At 43.4% G+C, this 14,495-nt stretch overlaps 1 protein-coding gene across 1 annotated transcript; it reads right to left on the bottom strand.

The window, feature by feature from the left end:
- Positions 1-247: 247 nt before the first annotated feature.
- Positions 248-1,175, bottom strand: LOC132423179 (putative olfactory receptor 10J6). The gene is given in 2 exon segments (XM_060008617.1): positions 248-370; positions 372-1,175. Coding segments are annotated over 2 exon segments (927 nt in total).
- Between the last annotated feature and the right edge of the window lie 13,320 nt (positions 1,176-14,495).

Here is a 14,495-nt window from a genome sequence, read left to right as displayed (position 1 = left end):
CTGCCCTACCCTGGAAATCTGGTATGCTTTTTAAAAAATCATGCCCACCTTCCTCACCTGTTAAATACCCAGTTGAAAATGCTTGGACAAAAGTTTGAAATATGTGGAGACAAAGATGATGATTTTTGTAATAAGGGTGCTGAAGCAAGTTGTGCACATCTCATTACAGGATAGACTGCACAGGACAGACTTGTGAGGTTGGATGCAATGAGAACACATACTGCTCTTTATAAAAAGGGTCAGTGGATTAAGAAATGTTTCTGCCCACAGCTCTGCGTAGGGAATCCTTGACCTTCTTGTTCCTCAGACTGTAAACAACACAGTTCAGAAGGGGAGTGATGATGGTATAGGTCACTGAGAGAAGGAGGTGGTTGTTCTACAGAATTTTCTGACTTAGGCTTGAGGTAGTCAGTAGAGGCACAGCTGTAGTGGACCATGACCATGGTGAGGTGGGAGGCACATATGGCAAAGGCCTTCTTCTGGCCCTCGGCTGAGGCGGTATTGAGGATGGTGGAGATGATAAGAACGTAGGAGATGAAGACCAGGCCCATGGGAACCAGGATCACTGATAAACTGACAACAAAATTGATGATCTCATTGACAGTGGTATCAATCCGGGAGAGTGTTATGACAGGGAGGATGTCACAGAAGAAATGACCGACCACTCTGTGACAAAATGGTAAGGTAAATATGGATGTCACCTGGACAGCTGCCATGGCCAGGCCAGTGCTGAAGGCTCCACACATCAGCTGGACACACACCCTCTTGCCCATGATGAGTGTATATCTCAGGGGGTTGCAGATGGCCACATGGTGGTCATATCCCATCACTGTGAGCAGAAAGCAGTTGTTGATGGCTAAGGTAACAAAGAACACTTGAGTGGTACAGCCTGCCAAGGAGATTGGCTGGTTCTGGGCTATGAAGCCGGAGAGCATCCGTGGAATGGTGACCAATGTGTACACAGTCTCTGAACTGGCCAAGATGCTCAGGAAGAAGTATATGGGCATGTGGAGGTGACAATCAATGTGGATAATGGTCACGATGATGGCATTGCCAGCCAGGGTTAATGTATACAGGATGAGAAAAACTGCAAAGAGGGTGATCTGGTGTTCATGGAATCTGGAGAATCCTAGGAAAATGAACTCTGTCACTTCTGTGAGGTTTTTTCTCTGCATTCTTCAGTTTCAGTGCCTGAAAGCAATGCAGGGAGTCAACATGGAGAAATTCCCATCGTGACCTTAAAACAGGGATAGAGAGAGAAGTGTGGGGACACACACACACACACACACACACGCACACACACACACACACACACGAGTCTATTTCCTCACTGTATAATCAGGAGGGTGCTGGCATAGCTCTATGTCTGCTTTAGCCTCCTCCCTTTTTTCAATTTTTACTGTCTCCTTAATCTTTTCTTAAGCCTCTAGGGAATGACCAATATGTGAGACTACTTCACATATCCTTTCAAGTTCTTATCCTGAATATGTTGTTGTTTTTGTAGAGCGTGGATGGAAGGTTGTTTCTTTTAATGACATGTAAGCTGCAGGGCACCTGAGCCTCCACCATCCCAGCTTTGCCTTTGTTTATCTTCTAGGGAAAGTACGAGAAGCTGGCACAACAAAATGGAGATGAAAGAGTTAGACTTACTGAATTAAAATCACTGGTGCCACTTAGGAAAAACTTCTGGGAACAGTGTACAGGGAGCAGAATTAATCTCAGGAGAGCTGGTCTTTAGGGACACGTTAGTGGGAGTGAAATTGAGGTATTGGGGGCTCAGCCAGGATGGTCTAGGTAAGACAAACCATTGACAAAGTTGCTTTGTTGTAAAAGTATTAACAGGGATTTGAGGGTTTAGGTGTGAGTAAAATAAGGAGAAAAGGGGGAAATTGTTGGAAAAGAGAGGAGGACCAGCAACATGTCAGAAGGCTGAACCTTTAATGAAAGAAAGAACCGATTTCTTTTTGGCAGAGGGAATTTTAAAAATAAAAGAGGTGTAATAATTGACTTTAAATTGTTTGCTAAACTATATTGTGATGTAAAACCCCCCAAGAGCCCCAAAGTTTCATTTACAGCTGTCATATGTACAATCTTGAGTTAGTGGTATTTGGAAAAGTGGAGAGAGTTGGGTGATGGCAGTGCAGAAAAAGGGTACCATATGCAAGAGGTAAAATCCAGAGGGAGGAAGAAAACTTCTTGCCAGTAATGATTGGAAGAAGTACAGGGCCTCTCTTGTCCTATCTTCCCCCTTGCAAGCACACACAGTATTTCCTGGAAGTTTGGTGAGGGACTCTGGGATCGCCACCACATATCAAATGGTGGTTTGAACCATTTTCTGCAAAGAACAAGATAACACTAGCAGGCTGGAGGATTTTGGCAAATCTAGGAAACTTACAGTAGCAATCTAGAAAACATTCTAGATTCTTAGTGAATCTAGATTCCTAGGAATCTGGGAAACACAATCTAGAAAATGTTGTGGATATTCTGGAAAGTACCAATGTGGGAAATAAGAAGGTAGACATTTAAAGTAGAAATGAGTGTGCCACTAATTAAAGTAATTTATATTAAGAGGCTGCCAAGATACCAGTTGGATAGGTAGAGATGAAAGAGTGTCAGTGCAACTCTAAGCAGCTTTTTAGGAAGGATGAGGTAGAGCTGTAGAGCTGTGGCTACTTAAAATGAAAGGAAAAATTCAGTTCATCAGTCCCAGTAGCCACATTTCAAATGCCCAAAAGCAACACATGAATAGTGGCTACTCTGCTGGGCAGCACGGATATCAAACATTTCCTTCCTTGGTGAAAGTTGTGTTGAACAATGCTACTCTAATGTACTTCCATAGACAGATGTGTGGAATGCATTAAATAAGAGCAACAGAAAAGCTATATAAAGAACAATAACACGGTGGATTGCCATATGGTTAAAAGTGTCTGTGTGTGTGAATGCATATATTTATATATGCAAAAAGTCTGAAAGAATATACAGCTGATATTATCACGGGTTGACCGTTATCTTCGGGTGGGGGTGAGATTATAGGAATCTCACCTATAATATATGGTGACATTATGAGGATTATGGCCCTTATTTTAATTTTGAGCATAAATGTATAGCTCATAGATAGTTTAGAGAAGTCAAGGAGGATGACAACTGAGAACAGATATTAGATCGAGGAAGAAGGAGGTTACTGGTGAGGTACTGGCCAGTTTCAGTAGAGTCTTGGGCTGGAAAGCCTGGTTACGGGGAGGAAACAAAAAAGAACTTTTAACACGTCATTGATGAGAACAGCAGATCGTATGTGCCTTTCCCCTTTCCTGATGAGCCTATTGCAGTGAGTTACAAAAAATGGTTAAGAAAGTATTAAGCCAGGAAAGCCATAGACATATTTGGAGTAGGGAAGAAGAAGAAAAGCTGAATTGAGTCAGGAGGAGGAAGAAAATCCCTGGTGTCTTTAGGGCCTGAAAAATACTGCTTTTCACCCCGAATCAGCTGGATTTGCTATAAGTATACCTCAGGTAAAAATAAAGTTACTTTCTTTGAATAAATTGTAAAGTTATAAACAGGATGGCTGATGACCAGGGAATGTGGCCCAGGTACATAAGCCCAGGAGAAAAAGAGGGGTGAGAAATAAGTTTATTGCCTGTGGTGAACATTTGAATTGGATTGAACAGACAATGAAAGACTATCTTAAGGCAGGATATTCTTAGAACTTGAGGGAAAAAATGCAAAAAGAAGGCCAGCTCAAGACACGTGGGAGCACATAATGCAAATGTTCAATGCAAATGTTCAAAGCAGCGTTCTTTCTGTGTTAGTAGTTATTTAGAGGCAAGTTGTGTAGTAGGTGAGGGAAGGGTGACGTTCTGCCACTAGGAGGAGCTATCATTTCTCCTTCCAGAGGAACTCAGGCACAGCCCAAGCTTCCACATGCCCTTTAGCCAAAATAAACAAAGAGCCCTGTAGTGAGTGGGATTTACCCTCCATAAAGTGCACTTTGGTGGTTAGCTGTACTTCCTAGAGTAGGTGTCACACGCTCATCACTCTTGGAATATTTTTCCAAGTATTCCTCCCGACGATTGCTGTCCACATCAGGAGTTCTAGGGTGTGGTTCACTCCATCTTGTCACATCTCCAGGGATGTTTTAACATTAAAGACTAAGAATACAGATTAAGAGCAATTGCCTCCTATCTCACTTTTTAACCTCTTTTTTTTTTGTGGTACACGGGCCTCCCACTGTTGTGGCCTCTCCCGTTGCGGAGCACAGGCTCCGGACGTGCAGGCTCAGCAGCCATGGCTCACGGGCCCAGCCGCTCCGTGGCATGTGGGGTCTTCCCGGACCAGGACGCGAACTCATGTCCCCTGCATCGGCAGGCGGACTCCCAACCACTGCGTCACCAGGGAAGCCCTAACCTGTCTCTTTTTGAAGTGCAATCCAAAATTGTTACTGTCAAGGACTGTGTAGCTGAAATGACCAACACAGGGCTGTTACTGACCCTGGAGGTGAGGCAGGCCCCAGTGAAGGAGATGGGGAAGTATGGGATGTGGGAGTAGATCGCATTGTGAGTCCTCTTGGGGTGTCTTCCATTCTTGCATGGAAGACATTGGGTGAACAGACCCCAGTGTTCACCTTCGGAGGGGAGGTGAGGATAGGTTGTAGAGAGCACCACGGTGCCAAAGAAGTGTGTGGAACGGGTAGGTCAGTTCCACTGGTGGAGATTGGCTGGGATGAGTTCTCAGCAGTTGGAACAGGTGTCAATGAACTTAAGGATGATTTTAGCACCAGATGGCTGCCTCCTCTTTTCCCCCTGGTTGCTCTTTTGAGTCACCCCAGCCAGAAGTGACTACAGCTGGGCACTGGAGCAGCAGCCCGTCTACCACCCAAATCTGGTTCCTGTCTGTGCCTGAACCCTCGGGGTGTTTCTGTGTGAGGGACACACCAGTAGACAATCTCAAAAGCATAGTATAGAATAGAAAGGAGCTTTCAAAATGATTTAAATACTCCAGAAGGACAAAAGCCCTGTGGGGGAGTAAGAATACTGAAATGTGCCCATGCATCAAAATTTTAGTCATGAAGCCGATACTCTGACTAGAGGAAAAAGAAAAATAAGATAGAGGGGAAAAATAATTTGAGGGTATAAAGGAAATACCATTTGCAAGGGGAAGAAATTATGACAAAACTCATGGGTACTTAAAATTATCTACATCTTTATAAGCAAAATCTGTGCCTAGAAACAGAATCTGTTTTAAAAAGTAAAATATGCAAGGTAGTCGAAGTCTCTATAATTATAATTTCGTGTTAAAAAGAGTTGTGCAGCTAGAAAAATAATGACATTGTCTTTTGGCCAAACTTGCCATCCTGTCTTTTCCTTTCTTTTCCTTTCATTAAACAAAATAGGTGTAAGGATCCAGGAATGGAGGAGTTGACTTCTTAAGAAAATGGTGATTATGTGAACTATTTAAATAAACAAGAGAATGATGACTTTTCTTTGGGACAGAAGCCTTCTCATACTCAAAGGAATTCCCCCACCTTCTTGAGTCTGTAGAATCTGCCTGTGCTCTTTTCTGGTTTTAGAGCATAGCAGGCAATTATGACTTACTTACAAGACGTCACTGCAATGCCAAGAAAACTGATTGTCATTTTTTTGCTAGAAGAAATAATAGAATCTTGGTACCTTACAAAACTCAGCCTTATTAGGTTCTAGGTCAGTCTTATTACATTATTAGGTCACTTACAGTTCCCTGCACTCTGTTTGAAGCACAGGGTGACACATTCACCCTGAACACCTCTGACCTTCGAGGAGCTGCCCCTTTAAATCTGATTTGGAAGGGACTCTCAGAGGAGAATTCCTGTTGTCTAACTCTTGTCTCCAGGGTTCATTTTCCAAGAGACTTACTGTGCATCCCGTGGGTCTGCGTGGAGTCAGAATCCAGAAATGAGCTGGGAGATCTCATTACAAATGGATCATGCAGGGAATATTGGGCAAGCTTTGGTCTCACATGGCCTGGTTCTTTCTTTTTCTCCTGGAGAAAAATAGCTCAACTCAGACAAAGATGTGTTGAATGTCACATGGCACTATCTTTTGTTCCTTTGAATCCATGTTAGTGTGTTGCCCTTGTTTAGTTACTATCAGTGAAAATGCACTTATATAAAAGTCAGATGTGGTGCCCCTCAGTGTCTATGGGAAGAACTTATCCCATTTCTGCTACTAGCAGGAGACATACACGGGTTTGGTTAGGGAAGGATTAAGGTTGGGAGCAGAGACTGAAAATAGAGCATGAATGTTTCTTTTTGTTTGTAGGAATATACCAAGAAGTTTAAAGCAGATGATTTGAAGTTTTAGGTGGTAATTCTCATTTTCCTTTATGTCTTAGTTGACACTTAGCACTTACTTGGTGCCAGAACGTGTACTGAGTAGGTGCTGTGAATGTCTCATCACATCTAATCCTCACAAGAACCCCATGAGGTTACAATGAGAAGTTACTGTAGCAGCTAGAGCTCTGGATGAAATGCTTTTCATTTGTCTTTGCCTCCTTGCTCCAGACACAGTTGGATCAGCCCCTTGTAGACTATGGGCCTCAGTGTAACTTATCAATAACATTAGATTAGTTTTGCCTTGTATCCTGTGGTTGTATGTGACATGATGTGTGTACCTTGACCACTGCCCCAACGTATGGTGGAACTGCTTTGCATCTCCCATATTGAACTCACAGAAGAATGGCCACAGCCAGACAAAACCTAAGTGGACAATTCTGGAGCACAAATGGAGCTTAGTTTATAAGTTAATCAGCTATTTAGTCACATCAAGGTAAGGATTAAAGGTGAGTCAGGTTATGTTTCAGTTTTCCTTATGTTCTTTGAATGTTCTTGGATACCTGTTCTTTGTAGATAGAGGAAGTACCATGAAGGCCTAGAAAATCTCCATGTTACTCTCCAAAATTGACTATACATTGCTGCTTTCTAGTGAGGACAAGAGAAAATCTCTTTTTTTATCCTCACTCAACTCAAGTCTGAGCTAAGGCATATCCCAGACTCAAGGAGACCTTGTTGCTTTAACCTCAGACCTCCCCACAGTTCCCATATAAAACATAGAGAAAGCTTCAAGCCCTCTCATTAGGGCAAGGTCCTTTATAGACTTTTCTGGTAAGCCCAGCCCTGGGGCCATGTTGCTAAATGCTCCAACCTACTTTACTGGGTCTGGTGGCTGCCTCTTTGTCCATCCTGGGTGAATGGACGCATGAGTTAGAAGTAATCACTTGGAGACTTCCCTGGTGGCAGAGTGGTTAAGAATCTGCTTGCCAAGGCAGGGGACATGGGTTCGAGCCTTGGTCTGGGAAGATCCCACATGCTGTGGAGCAGCTAAGCCCGTGTGCCACAACTACTGAGCCTGTGCTCTAGAGCCTGTGAGCCACAACTACAGAAACCGTGTGCCACAACTACTGAAGCCCACGTGCCTAGAGCCTGTGCTCCGCAGCAAGAGAAGCCACCACAATGACAACCCCATGCACCACAATGAAGGGTAGCCCCTGCTCGCTGCACTTAGAGAAAACCTGTGTGCAGCAACGAAGACCCAATGCAGCTATAAATAAATAAATAAATAAATAGGTAAATAAAGTAATTACTCGGTTATTCTGAAGCCCCACTGGATGCTGTCTTTTGGCTTCATATTCTGTTATCTGTGGACAAAGCCTACATTATTTCTCATACGCAGGCAAATTTTCTTTGGGGTCCTTGCTTCTCTGAGAAGGGACTTAATATCTGTTGAGGATATGCCAGACGCTCTGTTCCATGGTTTTCACAGTAATGAAAATAACTAATAATAACATCTCACAATTATTTTGTAGTGTTATAATTGGGAAGCCAATTGCTATGCTAAGAGTTGTATCTTAAAGGGGTAAGCGGAGACCAGATTATGGGGGGGAACCCATAATACTAGTGGTTGAGTCTTGTGAAAGCCGCTCAACCTCTCTGAACCTTGCTTTCCTTTTCTTCAAAACAAAGATAAAACTATCCACCTCACGGTGTTATTGTGAGCCTAAATGGGATACTATAATATGCATAAAGTGTGTGGAAAATGTCTGGATGGTTATTGTCATTTTGAATCTTTTTATGGATATCACCATGTCTTTCTCATATTATAGCTATTAGTGTATTTATCTCTTATCCTCTCCTGATTAAGGCTGAGCATTAGGTCTTATTCCTTTTTATATCACCTGTTTTACTTAACTATTATTTCTGCACATGAAAGGAGCCCAGTATATATTAGTGGAATCACATGATTCAAGCAGGGTGGGGACTTTTTACATAGAACAGTAGTAAACAGAAAGTAGAATCCAATTGAGTAATATAAGCAAATCTGCTGTAAGTAAGAGCTGGGAGATAACCTTTACTGGGAATCCAGGTACTAGGCTCTTCCCTTTCCCATATGTTAATTAATGAATGCCATAAAATTTAGAGAATATAGAGTCCAGCAACTGCTTCTAGTTTTCATCAAAAATTACTAAAGTATCATTCTGTCCACCAAAGATGGTTTGGAGATCAGTGTAGAAGAGCATCTTCTCTAATGGGAGATGAGGCTATGGAGCTGGCCTGGGGGATGATAAGTGTATGTGACTGATAGGATTGAGTGCCAAAGTTTATAGCTGGACGTGAAAATATATGTTCAGCCACTGTGAAGAGACCAGCTGGGTTGGAAAGTAGGTTTCAGAGTAGAATGGGAAGAAGGGAGGGGAGGTGGGGCCTGATTCTGTTCTTTAGTTTCCTTCTCTCAAATATGGTTCTTACGCCTTGGAGGAAACTAGCCTGAGCTTCAGTAGCAGCCACAGTGGAAACTGTGGATTCTTTCTGTTGCAGGAAGGAAGGTTCTGATGTCAGAATATAAGAAAATGAATCCTGGGTCTGTAGAACTGAGTTGAGTTCTCAAGGTGAGCCAATCCCTGTGGTTGCTGAGAGGTTCCTGGGTACCTTCCTGCCAGTGAAAATTCAGGTGAGAGGTGTTGGTTCCTGTCTGGGTGGCTCTGGAAAGACTGAGGATAGGGGAGGAAAGATGGCAAGTGTTGAATAGAAGCAGGGTCACCCATGTGCCTCAAGTAGCATTGTCCTGGTGACATCAGCTGGCATGCAGTAAAGTGTGCCTTCAGAGAGGATGGGAGGGGAGGGCACTGGCAGTGCCGCAAAGAGGGTGTGGCATACACTCAGATCTGGAAGGAGGCAGAGATGCGAGACCTAACTGAAGATTACCTGAGGGATTAAATAATACTTGAAAGATTCCTTCTAAGGCCTGGGGTATTTATGGAAGACAAAGTCACAGTAACCACTGGGAGAGCCTGGATAGGAAGAGATTGAAGGAGAAAAGAACATGGGGTCAGAGAAGAGAAGAGGATTTTGGTGCTAATAAAGAATTACTTGGCATATGTTCTGTTGGCCGTAAGGAAATTTAAGAGCATTTACTTGTAGTAGATGGAAAGGGGCAATGGAGACAGCAAGAGTAACTGATTATCACCCTGATGGGTGGTTGAATAAAATCAAAGGTAAATAATCTTAGACTGATGGCAGAGTCTTATGGTAAAAGAAAAAGGGCAAATCTGAGATTAAAAAAAAAAAGATACATAGAGTAAACTCTAATTTGGTCCCATATTTTAAACTTCTGGTTGCATATGATTTGGAAAAATATGGTGCTATTTGTGCAGATAAAACAATTGAGAGGGAGTTCATCTGGAGGAGGTGGAGGGTAGATGATAAATTTGGTTTCTAAAATGCTAAATTTGAAATGATAGTATGACCTACACGTAGAACAGGCCAGTGGAGAACTTGAAATATGTGAGTGCCACTTGAGATTAGAAATAGAGGTTTCAGAGGAATCAACGTATAAGTGATGATGAAACAGAAAAAGATGATCTCTTTCAGTGGAAGGGAGAAGAGAGCAAAGGTCAAGGAACCAAGTACTGATGTGAGGGAACATTTGGGTTCCTAGGGTTGGAAGCAAGGGAAGAGTCAGGGAGAAAGACAAAAAGTAATGTTTGGTAGAGGGAAGGATGGTGTGTATAGTGTCATGGAAACCAAGTTAATGTAAGTTTCCAGGAGGCAGTGTCCAGTGGTATTAAATGCATCAGAGAGATCTAAGTAGAAAGGATGCTGGATTTAGCAATAAAAGTTTCATCGGTGACCTTTGAAAGAGCAATTTCCTTAAAGGGTGTGTGACAGGATCCACATTGCAGAGGATGATGGGAGAAAAAGGGAGGTCTTCCCTTCCTTAGGAACCTGTGCAGTAATTCTGACAAGGATCAAAAGGAAAGAAGCAAGATTTCTATTGGGGACTCAGGATCCATTGTGTGTTTCCCATGCAGATTATAGATTGTCTGTTTTTGACAGAGAGGCTGTTGTGTCTCTGCTTCCCACTGCATAACGTTTCACCCAGTGACAGAGAAAAATCAGTGTTCACCTGAGATTATGACTGACATTTCCACCAAAGAAGCGATTTCAGACTCTAAATGCCAGCTCCAGGCTGCTCACTGACTCCTACCTGCCCTTCCCAATGCTGGCACATGGACCTCTCCCTTTCTAGGTCCTGTTGGTACATGGGAGTCTTCCCTTGATCTCAGTTCTTTGGTCTTAATTTCAGGGTTCATTTATAAAAGAAATTCCCTGATGAATTTGTCATTGTCTCCTTTTGGGTTCAGGCCTCTGTCTAGATCAGCCTCCCTCAATGAAATCTCACTTCTGATTTCAGAATTCAACTGTCCTGCGCCTCTAGAATGTCACAATATCCATTTCTCAGTCTTTATGCTTCTCTACATCCCTCAATTATCACTCATTTATTTGGCATCACTCATCTTCAACCTCATATTTATAAAATTCACCTTGATGGCTGAAATGGATTTTTTTAATCCATTAAAATTTTTTATTCATTGGAACCCACTGGTCATAAGCACCTCCTTGCTGTTCATCATCCCTCTGTGAGAACAGCATCTGGGGGAGGAGCTGTGAAAAGAAGAAAAAATATAATGGCAGGAACTCGGTGTGACTGTGTCTTAAGTATGTTGAAGAGAAAAGTTCCCCTCTCTATGTATAGGAATGCATTTCTCAGTCTGTAGTGGCAGAGAATACATGCACTGAAGAAACGTGGGCAGATTTCTCACTTGGGCGGCTGCAAGAGGTCTTAGCTAGAACTGTCTTGTTTCACTCTTGTCATCTTATCTTGCCCTATGTCATGTTTCTGCCCAGGACCTAGAGTCCATGTCAGTACAAGAGAATTTTCCCATGTTCACCCATTTAATTCACATCCTTAAAACTACAGAATACAGAGAAAGAAGCTCACAGAAGCTGACAGAGTTCACCTTGACGGGCACCTCCATCGTCGTGAGTGCTGTTGTGCGAATCTTCACCTTGTCAGGAAATGCCACTGTTCTGGTTCTCACCACATTGGCCACATCCTTCTTCCTGAGCACAGAGGCTAGTTCAGAGACCATATACATTGGTCCTCATTCCCTAGTACCCTCAAGTCTCATGTCTCAGAACAATCCTGTTCTTTGTCGTCTTGACCATCACCAGCTGTTATGCGGTCATGTGAAAATCTTTGAGGTGTAGAGTTTGTGAACAAGGGGGTGTGTGCCCAGTTGGTGTGTGTTTTCTTTAGTACTGGCCCAGGTATAGCAGCTGTCTAGATGTCACCCCTGTTCCACTTATATTTCTGTGATGCTGTGGTGGCCTATTTCTTTTGTGATCTCCCTCCTGCCATGAAACACTCCTTTTATTGCCACTCCTATCCATGAAGTAAACAGTTTTTTTTTTTTTTTTTTTTTTTTTTTTTTTTTTTTTTGCGGTACGCGGGCCTCTCTCTGTTGTGGCCTCTCCCGTTGTGGAGCACAGGCTCTGGACGCGCAGGCTCAGCGGCCATGGCTCACGGGCCCAGCCGCTCCGGGGCATGTGGGATCCTCCCGCACCGGGACACGAACCCGTGTCCCCTGCATCGGCAGGCAGACTCTCAACCACTGCACCACCAGGGAAGCCCCGAGTAAACAGTTTTTTATTCCCCACACATATGTTCAGGCTTCATGGGCTTGGTTTACATTTCCTGCACTGAAGCCCTCATCACCTCCACCATGCTTTGGATCGCTTCATCTCTGGGCTTTGCCACCTGTACCTCCCACCTCACCATGGTCATTGCCTGATATGTTTGTGCCTCTATCACTTACCTCAAGACCGAGCTGGTCAATTCAGTAGAAAATAGACCATCTCTGAGACCTACACCATCATCTCTCTGCTGTTGGACCCTGTTGTTTACAGTGTGGGGTACATGGAGGCCAAGGATACCATGTACAGAGCTATGGACAGAAGCATTTCTTAACAGATTGACTCATTTCATCAGGAGACCTTTAGTCCTGGCTAATGATTTTCCTCTTTACCAACATTTCATAACTCATGTGTAGACCAAATAGAAAGCTGTGTTGTGAACTGGTTCAAGCACTTAACCTGCTCGTCTACTCATGCTCCAGAAAGAAGGCAGAAGCCAGGCTTTCTGATCAGGGTACACGTGACTGCCGAGATGGCAATACTCCAGGAGCACTTTGACGACTTCTTCTTATGTGGGGGCATTTTAATTGAAAATCCTCCTGGCTCCCACCTTACCTGGCCATTTGGTACTTGACTTTTGCCTGTGCGTGGAGCAGACCCAGTGATGGTGACCCAGTGACTTCAGTTAAAGAATCCCAGGGACCACCTGAGACTGTCCCTACTTCCATGATCTCAGTTATATGATCCTTAATGGGCATTTCAAAAAGACTCTCCTTAACCATTTGCTGATTGAAAAATAAATAGTTGCAACGAGAGAGGCCCTTCTTTCCATGAATTCATCCCCACTGGCCACTTAAATAGTGTGCGTTTAGGGGTGGAGTACCCTTTACTTTTATAGGAGAAAACAAAGACCCTTTAAAACAACATTATTATTGCAGCCCTGGAAACTGAGCACAGGGAGAACAGAGGGGTGTCTCTTCTCAAGGAATGGTGCCTTCATCGAGAACTCCTCTTCTCAGAAATTTCTTGTCCCTCTAAAGCGGGGGTCCCCAACCCCCGGGCCACGGACAGATACCCGTCTGCAGCCTGTTGGGAACTGGGCCACACAGCAGGAGGTGAGCGGCGGGCGAACGAGCGAAGCTTCCTCTGCCGCTTGCTCCCCATAACTTGCATTACTGCCTGAACTGTCCGCACCCCACCCCCCACCCGGTCCGTGGAAAAATTGTCTTCCACAAAACCGGTTCCTGGTGCCAAAAATGTTGGGGACCCCCGTTCGAAAGCCTTTGAGAATTGTTAATTCCATAATGGCTATGTGGTAGCTATTTGGAGTGGCAATGGCTAATTCTGGGCAAGTGACTTTGATTGCTCTGCTCTAGGTGTGAAATGCAATTTCTAATAAATTGAGCCCAGCAATGCCCAGTTTCCCGTCTGACGGGTGAGTGGGGGCTGAAAGTTTATTTGTGTCCCATGTCTTTTCCCGTTGGAGTTCTTCCTCTGAAGAGCTCTTCTCTTTCATAACTTACACTTTTGTCTCTTGGACAGGTGGTTATGTGTTTAATTAAGAAATATTTATGTACCTCCACTGTTAGAACTAGAAAATACATTGGAAAAGGCTAGTATAGTAACATCTATTTTTACACATTCCTATATTTTGGATATAAATGACCCATTGTTATTTCAACTCCAAGGCCAATCTTTCCATTTTCTATCTTACACTTTTGTTATATTTTTAACCTCAAAATCAGGATTGAGGCATATCTTGGCCACTTGTGATTTTTCTGTCTTCAACAGACTGCTGAAGGTCAAGGGTCCCAGGAATAGGGGCTGCCTTCTCCTGGAATCTCTCTTTTGTCTCACACAGAAGACAGGGAGGGTTAATAAGTGATGCTAGTGTCTTAGGATCAGCACCTGATGTACCATAAGGGTCGGTTCTGAAGCTGAAGTCCACAGATCCTTAAGGGGTTCTTGAAGGGGTTTCAGTGGGTTTGTGAACTCCCTAAAATTGTGTGCAAAATATTGTGAGTGTGGGCACGTGTGCATTTTTTCATCATATTCTCAAAGAAATCTCTCATATACCAAAGATAAAAATCTGTTGCTCTAGATTAGGGTTTTGTAAAACTATTTTGACTCAGACCCATAGTAAGAAGTATATTTTATATTGCAGTGCTGTATGCATGCAGGCATATACACATCTTTAGATACATCTCGATCAAAATCATCACAAAGCAGTTCAAAAGCTGAAGTCAGGAAAATCCCAGAATGAGAAATGGCAAGAAGTCCTGTGTGGCCAGCGAGGAGTGACAAGAAGAGTGCCTGAGAGGAAATAGATTGATCGGGGCTGCCGTCATCATCATGGTCAACATCATTGACAGCTACTCTCTTTTCCACTCTCTGCTCAACCCAGACAGCACTAGTTGCTCCTTGATGTCTGCTGCCACAGTTGTTTGCACATATTTTAAGTATTTTAGTATTATTTATCATGGTGTATTCCATT

This window comes from Delphinus delphis, chromosome 1, assembly GCF_949987515.2.
Source record: "Delphinus delphis chromosome 1, mDelDel1.2, whole genome shotgun sequence".
Classification (NCBI taxonomy): Eukaryota; Metazoa; Chordata; class Mammalia; order Artiodactyla; family Delphinidae; genus Delphinus; species Delphinus delphis.
This window is presented reverse-complemented; position numbering and strand designations above follow the sequence as displayed.